Source organism: Aythya fuligula, chromosome 4 (genome assembly GCF_009819795.1).
Source record: "Aythya fuligula isolate bAytFul2 chromosome 4, bAytFul2.pri, whole genome shotgun sequence".
NCBI lineage: Eukaryota > Metazoa > Chordata > Aves > Anseriformes > Anatidae > Aythya > Aythya fuligula.
The window spans coordinates 17,924,026-17,940,274 of NC_045562.1; the positions used below are offsets into that span (position 1 = coordinate 17,924,026).

General features: G+C 42.8%; 1 protein-coding gene across 4 annotated transcripts in view; it reads right to left on the reverse strand.

Annotated features, from left to right (window-relative positions):
* MTUS1 (microtubule associated scaffold protein 1) overlaps nucleotides 1–16,249 on the reverse strand; it is a 113,077-nt gene that overhangs the window by 16,607 nt on the left and 80,221 nt on the right. For 2 of the 4 annotated variants that reach the window (XM_032187037.1, XM_032187035.1), the window contains 2 exons: nucleotides 11,821–12,038; nucleotides 938–1,004 (listed from right to left, as the gene is read on the reverse strand). In XM_032187037.1, the coding sequence (XP_032042928.1) occupies nucleotides 938–1,004; nucleotides 11,821–12,038 (285 nt within the window). Of the gene's footprint in view, nucleotides 1–937; nucleotides 1,005–1,609; nucleotides 1,849–11,820; nucleotides 12,039–15,615; nucleotides 16,132–16,249 lie in introns of those variants that run through there. The other 2 variants (XM_032187034.1, XM_032187036.1) reach the window with 2 other exon arrangements.

Consider the following 16,249-nt stretch of genomic DNA (forward strand, 5'->3'; position numbering starts at 1 on the left):
CCTCCCCATCAAGCTTTCAACTCTAATTAGTCACAGGAGTTGCCTGCCCTACTAATCAGCACTAATAAATAAATCTGAACACTAAGTGCACCACCTGCACGGAACAAGACCTACCCTCCAGTTTGTTTGAGACAACACTCAACTTCCAAAGCATGTGAAAACAAACACTTCGGCTCCTCAGTAATAAGTGATATATCTGAAACCACTGCACTCCTCACTTCTGCTTTCAGAAGGTTGTTTTTTTTTTTTTTTTTTTTCTATTTAAAGCGGCTCCATCCTGACAGAAGTGGGCTTTTTATAAAACTCTAGTTTCATTTTCAAGCACCCTCAGTTTAATTCAATGACTTTTTGCACTCCACAAGTTGATCCTGCTTTGAGTTCAAACAAGTTAGATGAAGTTGCCATTAACACAGTTAAATCAAGCTTCACAGTTGGCAAAAGCAGCCCTTGCACATTACAGCTCAATTTCATATTATAGCTGTCCGCTAGGATGAGTTCAAAGATGTAATCTCATTAGCCCGACACCACTGCCTTCTATTAATTCCCCACTCATTCACCTACAAGTCACTAATGCAAAATGTGAATTTTGCGCAGCGTATTGCACAGCTTTATGGATTTTTGCTGCAGACTTCTAGAGTTGGGGTTCAGACAGTGCGCACATTGCCAGACACCCCCCATCTTCTGAAAGCGAGTTCTGTGGTCATCAGATGCGTGTTTCGTGAGGAGGCTCCCCAGGCACAGGCAGCTCCGTGCCATGGATTCGGTGAACCCGGGGTCACGCTGCCGAGGCTCTGAACACAGCGATGCAGCATCTGAGCAGGACTCAGGCAGGGAGTTAAATGCCTGCCATTACAACGCCACGGCATCTGTCTTTGCAGAGATCCGGTCTGCCCCATTTGTGCTTTCATTGAGATTAATAAGGTAAATAAATTCTTACCCAGTTCTCCTCGAAGGTTGACCAGCTCCTGAGATAACTCTTTGTGTTGTTTCAGTGCTTCCTCCCTCTGTAGGAGAAAAAACAAACAAACCCAAACACCGGTTACTAGCGACCTGGACAGGGCACCTTCCAATAATCAACTTCGATGTGCTCTGCAGCAAAACAAGAGGCAGGAGCAAGAAGCCAAGACATGAATCATGTAGGACAACAGCCCCACCGTTCCCAAACACACAGATGTTCTCCTGTCGTTAAGGAAGTTGTACTCTAAAACGAAATAATAGCTCCGTTGGTTGTTTTTTTATTATTATTATTTTTATTCCAGGATACCATGGCAATCTGAATCCTGCTCCGCAGCACTCGCCTGCACACTTTATGATGGGTGGAGCGCCGGGAGCCCTGGGCACAAGGCAGCCGATGGCTGACAAGGGCAGAGGAGTGCCCAAGGCGGGCAGGGCACCTTGCGGGGTGCGTTACGGGGTGGGCATCGCCCCGCACCCCCAGAGAGCCAGGAGGGGAGCACAGGATCCCCCCTCTTCTCTCCCTTTGCCAGCTCCTTCCTCCCCTCGCCGCGCCCCGCTCCCCAGCATCACTACCAAAAAAAACACACCCCAAAAACCCCCAAACCCCGCACCCCGCATCCCCGCCCGATCCAGGCGAGCCCGGCGGCGTTACCCTGGCTGCGGCGCACGGCGGGTAGGTGCAGAGCCTGCTGCCGGAGCAGCCCATCCCTCGGGCAGCGCCTGCCTCCCGCTGCCGAGCCCCGGGCTGCGATCGGTGCCCGCCCGCGGGAGGGAGGGAGGGAGAGAGGGAGAGGGGGGGAAGAGCTGCGGGGGGTGGCGGAGCCGGGAGCCGCCGCTTTTCGGGCTTTAAATCGCGGAGGAGAGAGGAGCGGGAGGCCCGGAGCCGCTGGCTTTGTGCTTCCGCTAGGGAACACCGGGAGGGAAAAAAAAAAAAAAAAAAAAAAAAAAAAAAAAAAAAAAAAAAAAAGAAGGAAAGAAAAAGAAAATAAACCCGCCCCGGCCCCGAGCCGCCGGGGCTCGGGCAGGCAGGGGCACGGGCGCCCCGAGGCGGCGGCGCCCCTCGCAGCCGCACGAGTGACAGCGCCGTGCCTCCGGGACACAGCTGCTGCTGTCAGCACCGTGCTGCAGCCGGTGGCTGCCCCCCTTGGGGTGAGAACACGGGCAGAGCCCGGCCACGCCGCACGAAAAGCTTGGGGGACAAAGCCACCCCACACAGAAAGCCCCCGGGGCAAAGCCCGGCGATGCCAAGCCCCGCTCCGCCTGCCTCTGTGGGCTTCCAGGAGGCTGCACGCCACAGGGAGCCACTGAGGGGGTTCCTCTCCCCACTTCTTGGCTCACATACTCAGCCCTGATTGTAATTCTCACCCAAAAAATCATCCCTGACCTGATCACCACCTGCCTCCCCCTCTGGCCGGTGGCTGCACGGTGCGGCAGGCCCCTCGGGAAGGCCGCCATTCGGGCTGGTGCCTCCAAAAGGCCTGCCTCATGGCCCACAGAATGGCTCGTGTCTGGTTTTAATTAAAGCTATTCTGATCTCTGTGTCCTTTCCACATCAAATTAACCGACTGGCCAACCAGAAGCCAAAACCTCAAAGCAGAATAGGAGACACTGCTCTCCTGAGCCCAATCTCTCATTTGGGAGCTCCTTGCTTCCCGCTGCTCTCGCACCGTTTTGCATTTTCCTGGTGCTGTTGATCCGTAAGCCCTCAGCCTTCAACGCGCCCACTCGTGGTTTCCCAAAGCAAGAAATCCACGCAGACATGCCCCATGACCCCCATGAAAGAAAACATTCAGAAAAGGCTTCCCATCAGGACCACCAGCCACCTGGTAAAATGCCAAACACAACTCCCAAAATCCAGGAGGGGCCATCTTCAGTATTTCATTCCCAGACAGCTATGCAGGTATCTTCTAGCTCATACTTCACAAGATTGTAGTGAAAATCAATACCAAAAACTGAAAAAAACAGCTCCACGAGGCAGGATCAAGCAGTTTTGGCCTTGCTCATTTCTCCATATAATTTTATCATTGCCAGATTTCTCCAACAGCACAATCCTCGGTTAGCTGTCACAGACTCAGGGAGGCTCTTAGTAACAATTTAAAGCTGTTTCTGGCAAAATTTATGAGCTTATGGCAAGATGATGGAGGATGGCTGGGTACCTACTTCTCTTATTTCAAAAGAATCTGTTACAGCTGTGCAAGGCAGCCAGGCTAGCTTTAGCAAAAGCATTTATGCTACCACAAACATGGAGGCAGTGGGCAGCCACGAGAACAGAGCTCGGGGACAAAAGCTTTGCCCCAGGTGGTACCATTCGGGTGCATCTCTCTTGTAAGATGCTGTAAAACAATGCTCAGCATAAAGCAGGAGACCTGGACATTTCCTGTTACGTGCGGGATTAAGCAGTTAAAAAAAATCCTTCACAGCTTTTGAGGATTTGTCAGGAAACTCCAGGGGGATGTGTGCCCAACAGCAAGGACACCTGGGAAGGTGAGATGTGCTCTGCTGCAGCCAGAGAGAAACACAAAAGCAGGGGAAAAAAGGTACGAGGTAAAGGGTGGAGATCGTGACAGTTTCAAAATGACAAAAATGACAAGTCAGGAATGGAATAAATTACGAGATGTCTTATTCATGCTTTTGTTACTGGCAGTTACAGGCTCAAGAGTGCTTTTTCCTGGCAGCCAGCTGGTTTTGCTGCAGCTCTAAATTCCAACAGACCAGCCTGGTGTCATCTTAGGAGAAGGACAACAGTGAGGACACAAACAGCTCAGAAGCTGCCATCTCTGTGCCTTAAAAGCAGGAAGCTCCACAAACGTCCACATTCCACAATGAACACAAAAGGTATCTAGCACCAAGCATGCCAGCAGCCAACCTTCCTGGCCATGTACCTAAGCTGAATATTCGCCTGCGAGAGCCACAAGGTATCCCCAAGAGCTAAGCTACAAGCATTTCCCGAGCGGCCGGTGTTTCACAAATCTTCCAAATTGTTCTCATGAGAAGCCTCGCGCTGCAAATTCCCTCCCACATATTGTCTATCAGGTTTGGAACAAGTATTATTGGCGCATAGCTCCAGCTGCACTCTGCAAAGTACCGATACGTTTCCCATGGAACGGTCACAACTGACTTCTAGGTCCTGAAGTATTTCAGAAAATCAGTCATGTTGTGGGACTTTTTCTGTGACACGAACATATCCTGCCTATACTGGGGCGTTCTCCTCTTAAGGAGGAGATACGGAGTGGTCCCTGCCAACAGAAGGGAGAGAAAGGCTCAGACGATGCCATTACAAAGCACCCCATGGCAGCAAATGCGCAGGAGGCTTTGAGTCAGGAGCAGTTAGACCTGTTACGGGCAGAACTGCAAGGTGGAAAGAGCTCTGATCTGCAAGGCTGCGGATCAGCCTTCTCGTTTTATCACTGATACACTTCCTAAACAAGTTGTTTCAGGAGTCAACACACGTGAGAGGAGGACAAAGTTCCATATATAAAAATATATTTGTTAAAACAGAATAAATAAATTTTGTCCAGAGTCTGTAAGACAGAAATTCATGAGAGCAGCAAAGAAAGGAAGCACCCAACTGCGTTTCACTGTCAGATATAGGGTCAAATTAATTTTATTCCGGGAAAAGAAAGCCTGATTTTGAAAGCTGTTTAGTGTCAAACAATAAGCACTTACTCCTAAACCAAATTCAGAGAGAAACATTATTTATTTATTTCAAGATACCAAAAGGTTATTTGTAAGCAATTATCCAACATGAGTGAAAAGATGAGTATGATCACTGGCCTTAACGTGGAAGCTGAGTCATGTCTCTGTATAAACTCCAGTCACTCACGTGGCATCAGCTATAGCTCGGAGGTAGTTATGCGGGGGTAACAAAAGGGCCATTCATATCCGCTCTGCAATATTACATTTGCATTGATTACTTTGGTCCTTATGGCAGACTACCTCTACCAGTTCCTGTTCCTTCCTCGTCCTTTAAGCAAGTAAGCAAGTCTTCTAATCAGAAGTCAGCAATTTTAGAAATTGTCTTTAAAAAAAAAAACAACAAAAAAACACTCACCCAACCTCAACCCACTTAAATATTGAAATACTATCTCTTTCACAGTACTCAGAGGCAAAAGCAAGCTAAAGTTAGCCAGGTATCATTAAAGTTAGCCAGGGTCTTTAACCCCCTTCTCCAGGTATATTTTTGAATGGAGGACTAGACTATTACTGCAGTAAAGTGAAAATGCCATTAATCATCTCAAATCAACCAACCTACAGTGAAATGACTATTTCCAAATTACTCTTGACATTGTTATTGTGCTGCCTTCTTATCAGACAAAATAAACAATCAATTTTCACCTGCCCTTGACTTCTTACTTCAAACAGAACCCGGTTGAGTCTCAGACTACAACTCTTCTGCGATTAGCTAAGAGAGACTCCCTGTAACTTCCAACATTTGACTTCTCTCATTTATGAAGCATCAAATGTTTGTTCCCCAATGTTTAGTATGTGAAACAGTAAAGCAGAGAACCAGCCAGACAGGATTCCTGTGAGTCACTTAATATTTAATATGGATCTTGAACTTGTGGGCTCTACACTTGTACAAACATTAGACAGGATCTTATGCTCATATGAGAGAATAAGCATTTGTCTTCCCATTTTGAAAAATGGCCACCTGTATGCAATAGCTTTACAAAGTTAGGCCCAGATGGAGTAGTAAGATGGGCTATTTAACTTTACAGCCCATTTCCTACTCTATAAGATTCCTGAACTGTAATATTAACTTTATGTCACACAGAATGACTCTCTTCTTCCCTGTTAAAATTCTCATCTCATAAGCAAGTTCACCCTACTTGAGCAATTATTTAATTTTTCAGTGTTTTCCCAAATTTGCTTCAATTCATCTCATCTGAGCATGCGACAAAGTCAAAGTCTTGAACAGATATGATGCAGCTTGACAAACCGCAATGCCATAACTTAAATTCTCACATCTATAGAATTATAATTACCTTTATCAAAATTTTTAAAGGTTAGGATCCTACACTTGAGCAAAACATTACAGTATTTGTTCTAAGGCCTTCTGGTTTTAAGGTTGTTTAGAATTTCATCTGAAAATACAGTACAAGAAGAGGGAAACAAGAAGCAAAGATGTAATTTTCTTTCTCCCATGAGCCCCTCCCTTTTACTTCAAATCTGCAATAGTTACATCTAGCATCAGTTGTGCATCTTCCTTAAAGATTAGGAACTAGGAGAAATAACAAGGTAGCCATGGGAATTAGCTTCTTTGTCAGGGAAGGCAATACTGGCTACCTGAAACATGAAACTTGATTTTAAAGTCAAAGATGTATTTTTCTCAGCACACCTTTTGCTAGGACCAGCTACAGGGCTGAACTCTCCATCACCACTTCTGAACACCCAACAGTACCCAATAAATGTGGTAACTGAAGTGTCTTCTAAGAGCTGGATGGCTATTTTACCAGAGCCAGGTCTCACAGTAGTTAATTTCCTGGGTGTTAATAGCTCACAAAATTTCAATGTTGCCAAAAACGTTATTGTCAATTAGCAGTCAAATGCTACAAAGAACTTGAGAATAATTTGAAACTTCCTTGGTTTTCACAACAGCTACCTGTAAGATACAAGCTGCCAACAAAAATGATCTTATATCCTTACATTCTGTCCCGTGTAAAAAGAGATATCTATACTCTGGGAAGCCAGATTTAATGAGCAGAAGTGCATTTTGGATGAGAATCTTAATGAGAACCAGACAGGTTTGATGTTAGGTTCTGGAAAGTCAAAACTATAAATTTAAACTCAGACAGCTGTGCTTAACAATGGCCTTGCCAATGTATTTTGGATGTACATGCCAAAAATGCAACTGTTCCAAAACTTTCTTTTACCACTAAGGGTTTGGGGTTTAGTGATGCAATATGTACTTCTGCTCCTTAAGTTGGGTATGCATTTCCTCATATAATAAATATAAATATTTTCTGCTGAGCTTCCATGAAGACCAGCACAAATTATTCCAATCAACATGTTTGCGTATTCCAAGATGGAAAAAAAATAAGTGCTAGGAAATTCCCTAGAAGACTAGTACCTTGACTCTCACAGTCATCTACATGTCAGGAAATGCCAGTTAGAGTAGCTCATGTATTAATGGTGGATTTTTATTTCCACCTAGAAATACCGAAATCCATCTCAGCCACACAATTTCTAGCTCATTACTTACACTGCTTCCTGTATCACATCCACAATTAATGGTATCCCCATATTATTTTGCCAAGGCTCTGGAGCCTTGCAAATCACATTCCCTCTGTGAAGGTGACTTCTTGAAGAAGTCGCCCCAGTCATTCCAAAGTAAAATTTGAATTGTAAATTCCAGTCTTCTCAAGCATACCAAGAGAAGAACAGCAGTAAGGCTTTGTTTCTGTTCATCTCTGGAGCTCCGTGGCACCGGCAAAATTTTGAAGCTTGCTTCTATGCCTGAGTCTTTTAAAAGCTCTTGAAGGACTTAAGGACTTGATTTAATTTCTTAAAGTAAAAACAACAGAACTGGGTATTAATAAAACATTTTACTGACTGTTTTTTTAATGACTTGAGTACTTCCAAATGTGGCAATTAAAACATACGCATTAAAATACGAAAATATGAAGGCAGCAGCTGTCAATTCACACTTTCAATACTCACAAAGCAGTTTGAGTCACACAACAGCAATACATTTCCTCTTCACTTCAAAGCTAAATCTTTCTTGAATGGCTTTAGAAGTGACCAAAACCAAATATAAGACCCAGCCAGTACCATGCAGACAAAACAAACATCTCCCAACCCCAAAGCTGGGGCGGTTTAACCAGAGGTTGTGCTGCTGAGGGCCTCTCAGGCACACATCCCTGCCTCACACTGGTTTCTCACTCTCACTCCTTCCCAGAGTTAACCACTTCACAAGAGCATGCCCATAAAACTTCAGGTACGGACAGACCGATTCCTCTTCCGTGGGCTCCTCATGGTGTTCCTGCACTGGCTCTCCCCAGGGCCTGCAGGCACCAGGCCGCACAGACACAAGTGTGAGCCCACAGGCCTAACAGGCTCCACCATGGCCAGCCACAGCCTCACCTACACCAAAAGTCTTAAACCATATTATCTCTAGAGTTTCTCTGAATGCATCTGCTACTAAAGAGACAAGAAAAAAGTCAAAACATGCAAAATTAACACTCAAGTCTAGTACACATTTCAGAGCTTACGTAGTTAAAGGAAGCCGGCTTTCCTTTGCACTCAGTAAGCCCATTTCCACTGTTCTGTCACTTTTCCTCTCTTGTCTGAACTTAAAAAAAAACAGGAAAAGAGTTACTGAGCCATAGGAATTACCAGGGGACTAGAGGGAAAACAGACGTCTAGAAGGACTAGCTTGCTGTTTTGATAAGATTGCAGCTTGACACGTACTTTTAATGCTCAGTTAGCATACACACAGTTATCTAGCAACGAAAAATCTTGGTACAGTCTGACATTCTCATTGGACACGTTGTTCCTTACCATCAAGTAATCAGGTTGCCACCAGGGTTTCAATCTAGTGCTAATTCATTGCAACAGGATCTGCTCAGTTGAAATCTGGTTTTACAGTTTTATCAGGGTGGACTGGCCCACCTTTAAGAGGCTTAAATTCAGAACAGTCTTGGTAGAAGCAGTTAACCACAGAAATCATCTAGACAAACCCTAACAGCTCCAGTGTTAGAGGTATTATCAGAGCCAGCTGTTAATATTGACAGCTCCATGATAATGCTCGTAACAAACACGTTTGAGCTCACACAGAGTTTTGTGAGCTCAGCTGGAAACAGCACAGCAGCCTTACACAATTTTGTTTAACCCTTAGACAGCAGCCTCATGACTTCGCTCCAGAAGGGCTGGCTGCATTTCTGACAGAAGTCACTGCCAGCAAATTCTCATTTTGCCAGTGCTATCCCATTTCACATGAGCTCATAAGAAGCAATTTAAAATTTTGGTGCAGAATTGCATCTGGGACCTCTTGAAGAGAAGAAAAAAAATAGCAGCAGCTGATTCACCTCTCCCAGTAACTTCAGCTTTGTCAGTTCCTCCTCCCGCAGGGAATACAGGAAAGGCTGGGGCGGGTTTTGCCAAGAGGCTCTAGCTGCGACATACAGCCTTGAAGTTCTGCAGCAGCTCACCCTGGCTCTTTTCTCTATCTAACCAGGCAGCCTGTCCTTAACCCTGCCTCCCCCTTGCACTGGTTCTGACCAGAAGAACGGTCCATGTCACTAATTTGGACAAGAAATGCTCTCTCTATGGCTAGAGTAGCTTTCTGGCAGCTGAAAGCTGAATCAGGGACAGACCAGCACCAGAGGAGTGTACAGCAGGACCCTCTTCTGGTGACAGCATACTGTTTTATCAGCTCAAGCTGTACTGTGTTACTTCACACTTGCTCAAGTAGGAGGAGTGGGAAGCACAGCCTTGTTGTTCACATAATAATAAAAAAGATTATGATTAGTTGATTTCTTCCCCCCAAAAAAACTGAAAACTACTTTCATAAAAGCTGAAGCTACTTTCTGTTGGCTCTGCAGTAGTTAAGGCAGTGATTTTCAGCTTGAGTTAAACCCTCTAAGTTTCTCCCTGAATTTACCCCCCAAATTTGAGAACTACATTGAAGCAATCCCTGAGACACACTTCCAAAAAATAAATGCACAGCCAGTTCGGATTAAATTAGCTAGACCAAAATGCACACTTCAGAAGGGAAGGAAAAAACAACCAAAACAGAACAAGACCACTCTTCAGCCTTCTCTAAAATACAGAAATCTTGAAGGATTCCCTAGCTACTCATCAGATTTCTGAGTACTGCTTACACCAACCATGGCAGAATGGTCCTCTTCAGTCCTACACTAAGTACAGTAAGACATGGCCTCTTCACCTAGGACCTGTCTTATCCTGGGAAAGAAGAGAACGTCAATACCTGGAACAACTGCAGATACGTCAACACACCAATTTTTAGCCCAGTTACAAGTGCTTTGGCTTAACACTCCTAGATTACTGGTTTTATATAATTGATATGCTTTTGTTATTTTTAATTAAATTAATAATTAAATTTTATTTTAATATTATTTTAATGATTTTAATTTATTTTATTGATTTTAATTTATATAATTGACATTTTTTTCTTTCCACATGCAAAATAATAACAAAAAGGCAGAAGCAGAAAAATTATTCTCCCCCACAAAGTTCTTCTCTCTTCCCTCCATCTTACACACTTTTTTTTTTTTTCCCTCAATAATCATCCCTGGAAACAATGCCTATACTGCAAATGCACCGTAAAACAGCCTGGAAGAAGTACATATGACAGGCTTCTGACTAAAATACCAGGTAAAGATGCACAGATTACGTATTCCTTAAAAAATAAATAAATAAATAAATAAATATTGCAATACAAAATATCTGAAAGAACCTGGGCCAAGACTTTTATTTTAATTATGAAAGTTACCAGAAATCTAGGTGCTTATTATAAAGTCTCAAGAAGATTGAACAGAAGTTTAGCAGTCCAAATTTCACAAGTTTGTATTAGATGACAGGCACCCAAAAAGCTTGTAACAAATTGCTTTGAAGATCTTAAATTATATTAGAGAAAAATGTTCCAATCAAGAGTTTAAAAAACTAAAACAAACCAACCTCACAAAACTCAGTAAAAGCAACTGTTCTTTCTGAGTTGAACCAGACTTGAACTTAACAATAATGCAGTGTTTTTAGTTGAAAGGAGAGTGAACAGATATTATCCCAGCAGAAGAGAATGCTATGTTTCTGGCAGCATACTAAGACAACTCAGTGATTTTTATACATTGGATGAAATCACTACATATGGGAACAGCTAAAATACAACTGGTATCAATCTTGGAACATTAGCTATAAATACAAAATGAACTGCTAGTAAAGTCTGCATCGACTGTTGCAGCATAAATCCAAAACTGTTATCCCCTAACTTGAGATTTCTCTCAAAATCTTTCAAAGCAGACCAACACTCTAGTGCATTATCAAACTTCTGAAGTCATTCTGTATGTCGAACAGACTAGGACAAGCAAACATTAACACACATCAGACGAACTCCACTAAATTTCAGGTGCATTATTATTTTTTTTTTTAATGAAAGTTGATAATTGTAAAGATATTACCAATAATGCAGCATTTAATAGTCAGTACCCTGCACTTCATTCTCAATTATTTGTAAAGCATATCCACTCTTTATCTAACCTTCTTTTCAATATCAGATAACAAAGCAAGGTCATGCAGATTTTCTCTTCAAACTAGACTTTCCTACAGGGGCAGAACTTCAAGTATATACTTGAAGAGGTGCTCAGCCCTGAAGGAATAAAAACTTTTAGAAACTTATTTTCAGAAAAAGATGCGAAGCTGCAAAGAGGCAGTCAAACACGTTGAGGTTTTTTGTTTGTTTGTTTCTGTCCAACTGATGCCTGGAACAAGTTTTCTGGAAGTCCCACAAGAAGACGGATAGGAACTATAGAGCAAGTGGCCACCCTTATTTCATTAAATACAGGTAACCACATCTGTACTTGATTTATTCGCAACTTACTAGAAATTATTTCTAGGCTACAAATACACATTAAAGGTTATTTAAAATGGCACTAACATGAGAACATTCTGTTATAATAGCACCATTAATTGAAGGCATATAGTTAATATAGGAACTTGCAATGGATCGCATTAGAAAAGGAATCATAGGAGAAAGAAGACACAGGAATGCAGCAACTGGAGTGAAAATGCAGACATTATGTATCAGTGTATAATATATTCAGAAGCCATTGTTGAGAACAGTTCAACAAATTAAAGTCAGAATGGATTAGTTGCAAGACTTTTGTTTTGTTTTGTTTTGTTTTTTACCTCAGACTGCAGGTGCTGGATCACAATTGTCAATGCTTCAAACTTCTGGTTGCTGCTTGACAGGAATTTCTTCAGCTGCAGAATGATTCCACTTTGGTTCTCACATTTTGTCTTGTACTGTGTCAACTCAGCTGTTTTTGTGCCAGGTGAATGCACATCTGTGGAGGTTTGTGTCTGTATGCACGAGCTTTTTGGACTCCGCTGCTTGCCCTTGTCAACTGGAACAAAAACAACAACAACGAGTTAATCTGTACTTTATGTCTAATGAAAACTTAAAGGCAGGTACAAAAGAATATAGATCTAAACTCGTCCTGAAACACTAACTAGGAGAAAGGTTTGTTCCACAGCACTGTGGATCAGACATAATCATCTGACAGGCTGGGTTCTAGAACCATAACCTCATATACAATATTTTGCTCTTTGTCTTACCTTCGTGTATTGTGGCTTACTTTTCAGCATATTCTACATTCTGTGATTTTAATAAACATTTACATAAAATGCAAGATTTCTGTAATCGTACCCATCCACTAACTTGTTTCTACCTTAAGATGAGCCAACCACTTCTGTTTGCAACATGTATTTCATATTTTCTAAACTCTAAGGTAGTACTGAATACAAAACCATTTCCCCCACATTTCCTTGATCTTTTCCATCCTTCCAAAAAAAATTTTACTGCAAGAACTCCACTCTACATCTCAGGTTTGAGCTCCATTACCCAAAGGTCTTCCAACAAGTTTCTAGCATCAGCAATTTAGGTCACAGATGATACTTAAAAATGCTCTAAAATGTAACATATTTTGAGTTTGCCCTGCTGCTTTTCACGGTCCAAGAATTACATAGCTCACTTAATATTCTCAGTTATGTTGCAACCTCAGTCCCTTCACAGTACACAATTGTGTGGTGCCAGAGGAAACCGCATTACATAACCCAGCCCTGGATTCGTAAACACCACCGAGGTTACAGGTTTCTCTGCTGCCTTCAGACCAAAAAGGTACAGTACTGCAGTGCAGATAGGGCCAGTCTTTTGATCACACACAGGACAAGCAAACACTTTCGCAACAGAAGGCTGACGCAATACATAAATATCCCTTGGCATTTTAATGAAGACATCGGAGCAGATTACTTTGTACAGTGTCAACTTAACAAGATTTCTTCCAGATAAAGCGATAAAACCTGAGAGATGAGATTCTGAGAAAAGAAAAACAAGAACATGTGGAAAAAACAGGGGACAAATTAATGAACTAGAAGTAGCTGCTAATGAATCCCTTCTGAAGTCCAAACACCTGGTATGAAGGTTGTCAAGTGACTCTTGCATATTGCCAGCAGTGAAAGCCTCAATCACATAACTTAATATTATTAACAATAAACCTGTGATTCTCAGTTAATGTTAGTCTGACACATCAACTGTTGCATTAATGCACCAGTCTTGCATAGACTTCGCTCGTTTTCAGAACATTTGAAAAAGTTTTCTGTTCAAAATACTGATGTCATCTGTGCCTCTTGCTGAGCCGCGTGTGAAGGGCCTCCCTAAGACTATGAATTTTCCAAATAAATCGTCTCCAGGCAAGATTTCCTGTCCTCCCTTAGTTAGAGAAATGTCAGCATTACTGCTTTATAATGTTTGGGCACTCCTGCATTATTGGAGATCTCGCTGCACTCCTGCTAAGGAGATGCTGACTGTTACAGGGTGTATTTCCTATTAGAAACATACTGTCTTGCTGTTTAATATTAGAGCTGTTAAAGGTATCAACATAACCCAAATCAAAAACCAAATTCTAATCAGTAGGGCAAACGGACCAAGCTTGGCTGCCAGTTCCAGGTATATTTTTACCACCATTTTACCTAATGGGGGCAGTTTTTTTCTCTCAGTGCAGACATAACATTGTTTCATTTACACCTCTATAAATGGAAGAGGGTTCAGCTCTGAGAGCTATCATGTTAGATTCCCAGCAATCTTCCAGCAAATACTGGTCACCTTCTGAAGGTTCTTAAAAAAAAATCACAAGAGGCAATAATCAAGGGGAGGAAAGGAAGCAAAACACGGCAGTGACTAGAGAATAAAGGCGTACATTCAGTCCTTCCCTGCCCAACTGGCTCATGTACTCCTACTCTCTCATTTATTCCATCTCCCTCCCTAAAAGCTTCCCTTACAATAAACAGAGAATTGGAGCACTATTGCCGATTTAAGGGTACGGGATAAATTTACTAATAAAGGTAGTAATGTCAACACTTAATTCACTGTATGAAGTGACTAACATTATTTGTTAGGACCCCGACAGAGCATGAAGAGCTGCTTCCCATCTGTACAAAGGGTTGCAGACAATTTTTATTCAGGGAAAAAAATTACATCAGATACTGTTACATAATGAAGTTATTTTGTTTAAATAAGTACCCTGATACAACAGCTAACCGCAAGTGACAACAGACTCCAACTACCCACTGTCTCCACAGCCTGGCTTTATCAGTTTGCCAGTTTCACACCACTGCTTTTATTGTGGTGCCCAGACCACCAAGCCTCTTCAGAGAAGCTCCTTCAAACATTCATCCAAGCCAACCCTGGATACTGAACTAAAAAAAGCTGAACAAAAAAAAATGTGCACAAGAGAAATTCAGTGACATTCCTGTTAACAATTTTATCACAGGCATGTGCTCTGCAGAACCACTTTAGATGTTGAAAAGCATTTCTCTGCTAGCATCAACTCTCTGTAGCATGAGCTGCCTCTACGGATTAACGCCAGCAGCACTCCAATGCTTATTTATGGCTTGCGTACCCCTGGGCAATGACAGATTGTTTCCAGATTTGTATAGAAGCCATACTATGATGTCAAAACAAAAGCCATGATTTCGTTAGAACAAAGGCATCAAGTCTAATTACTGATACAACACATCAACGTTGGACTCTAAATTAAGGACAATATCAGTCACCAGCCTAAGTCCTCCTCACTTCGCCATTTTTACTTGCCACCTTTATGCAAGTCAGACTTGTAAAGTAAAACAGATTTTCCCCTTGTGGACTCTTCTCCAACAGTCTAGAAAACACAGTACCCAATCTATTTAAAATGCTCAGTTTCTGAAGATTGTAAGTCACAGATACTCAAGTACTACGTGCAGCACAGCAACCATACACAATCACCAAATAGGGTCTTATTATTTTTTTTAATCCATAAAAATAGCAGCAGTAGTTTTGTAAAGATTGAGCCTTCTGATCACTGAATCAGTCACAGAAGATTCAGTATCTTGCTGGCAAAAAAGAATATCCTATGACCTTGAAAAAGGTCCAGGAATCCTCCCACTCCCTCTGAAGTCACTGCATGGACAGCAGCTGGAGAGACTTTTCTTTGGGAAGACTATTAGGCCCATCCCAAGTTTTTCCATAAGGAGAACCATTTCCCATGCATAGTTTCTCTGGGTAGCAGGTAATCAGATGCAAGAAATACAGTGCCACTCACACACTGGGGTGCGTTCCATACAGTTGCATTGAGGAGCCTCAGCATTGCACAGCACTTGGCATAGTACTGGAGCGGCTGCCTAACTCAACTTGCCAGGTCCTGCTGCTTTCCTGAGCCTCTCGATCTTGTGCACTGCTGCTAAATTGCCAGCTGAAACATCCGGCACCCACTTTTTGGTTGGCAGAGCCAAATCAAAGCCTTCCATTGCTTACCATGTACTATGAAGGCCTGCAAGAGGTTTAATTTCTAAGAAAAAAAAAATGATATTTCTTACAAGCATTGCAAATAGCCAAAAGAAACCACATGACAAGCCCAAGTCCCCACGCTATGATCACCATGGTCTTACCCCTAAGCACCATGTTTCCATGTTCCTCATCCAAACCGTTAGCTTCCACGGGCTTCTGAAAATTCACATGCATCTTGTGCAAGCATTTCTCAAAGAAAAATCCATGCTCGATGTCTTCTCTTGTAGGAAGGTGCAGGCTGGTAAGAACTTTCTGCCTCTCTTCCATCTTCTGGAAAGCCTTGTCTACGCATGTCAGGTTGGTGCTCACTTCTTTGATCAGTAAGACCAGATCGGCCTGAGTATTTAATCGAGCTTCCATTTCTTCCCTTACTCGCTGGATTTCCTCGAGCACATTTCTTATATCCAAGTGACTGGACTTCACCTCTGCTTTCAGTTCCTCTTTCACCTGCTGTTGACTCCTCTGCAGTGCTAACACTGTTCTGATTTCCTTTTGAGATGTTTCCATGTCACGCTTCAGCTCCTTCTGCCCAGCCTCCATCGCCTCCTGACTAGCTCTAACTTCTGCCAGCAATGCCGCGAGGCACTCCATCCCGATCCTACGGGGGTCGCAGAACTTCTCCAGGGCCACAGCTTCCAAGCAGTCAGGACCACTTGTGAGCCAGCAGCAGACTTCTCAGATGGCCAGAGAGCTAGCACATAGCCCTCAGCATGGCCCTACGTCAGCTTACAGTTT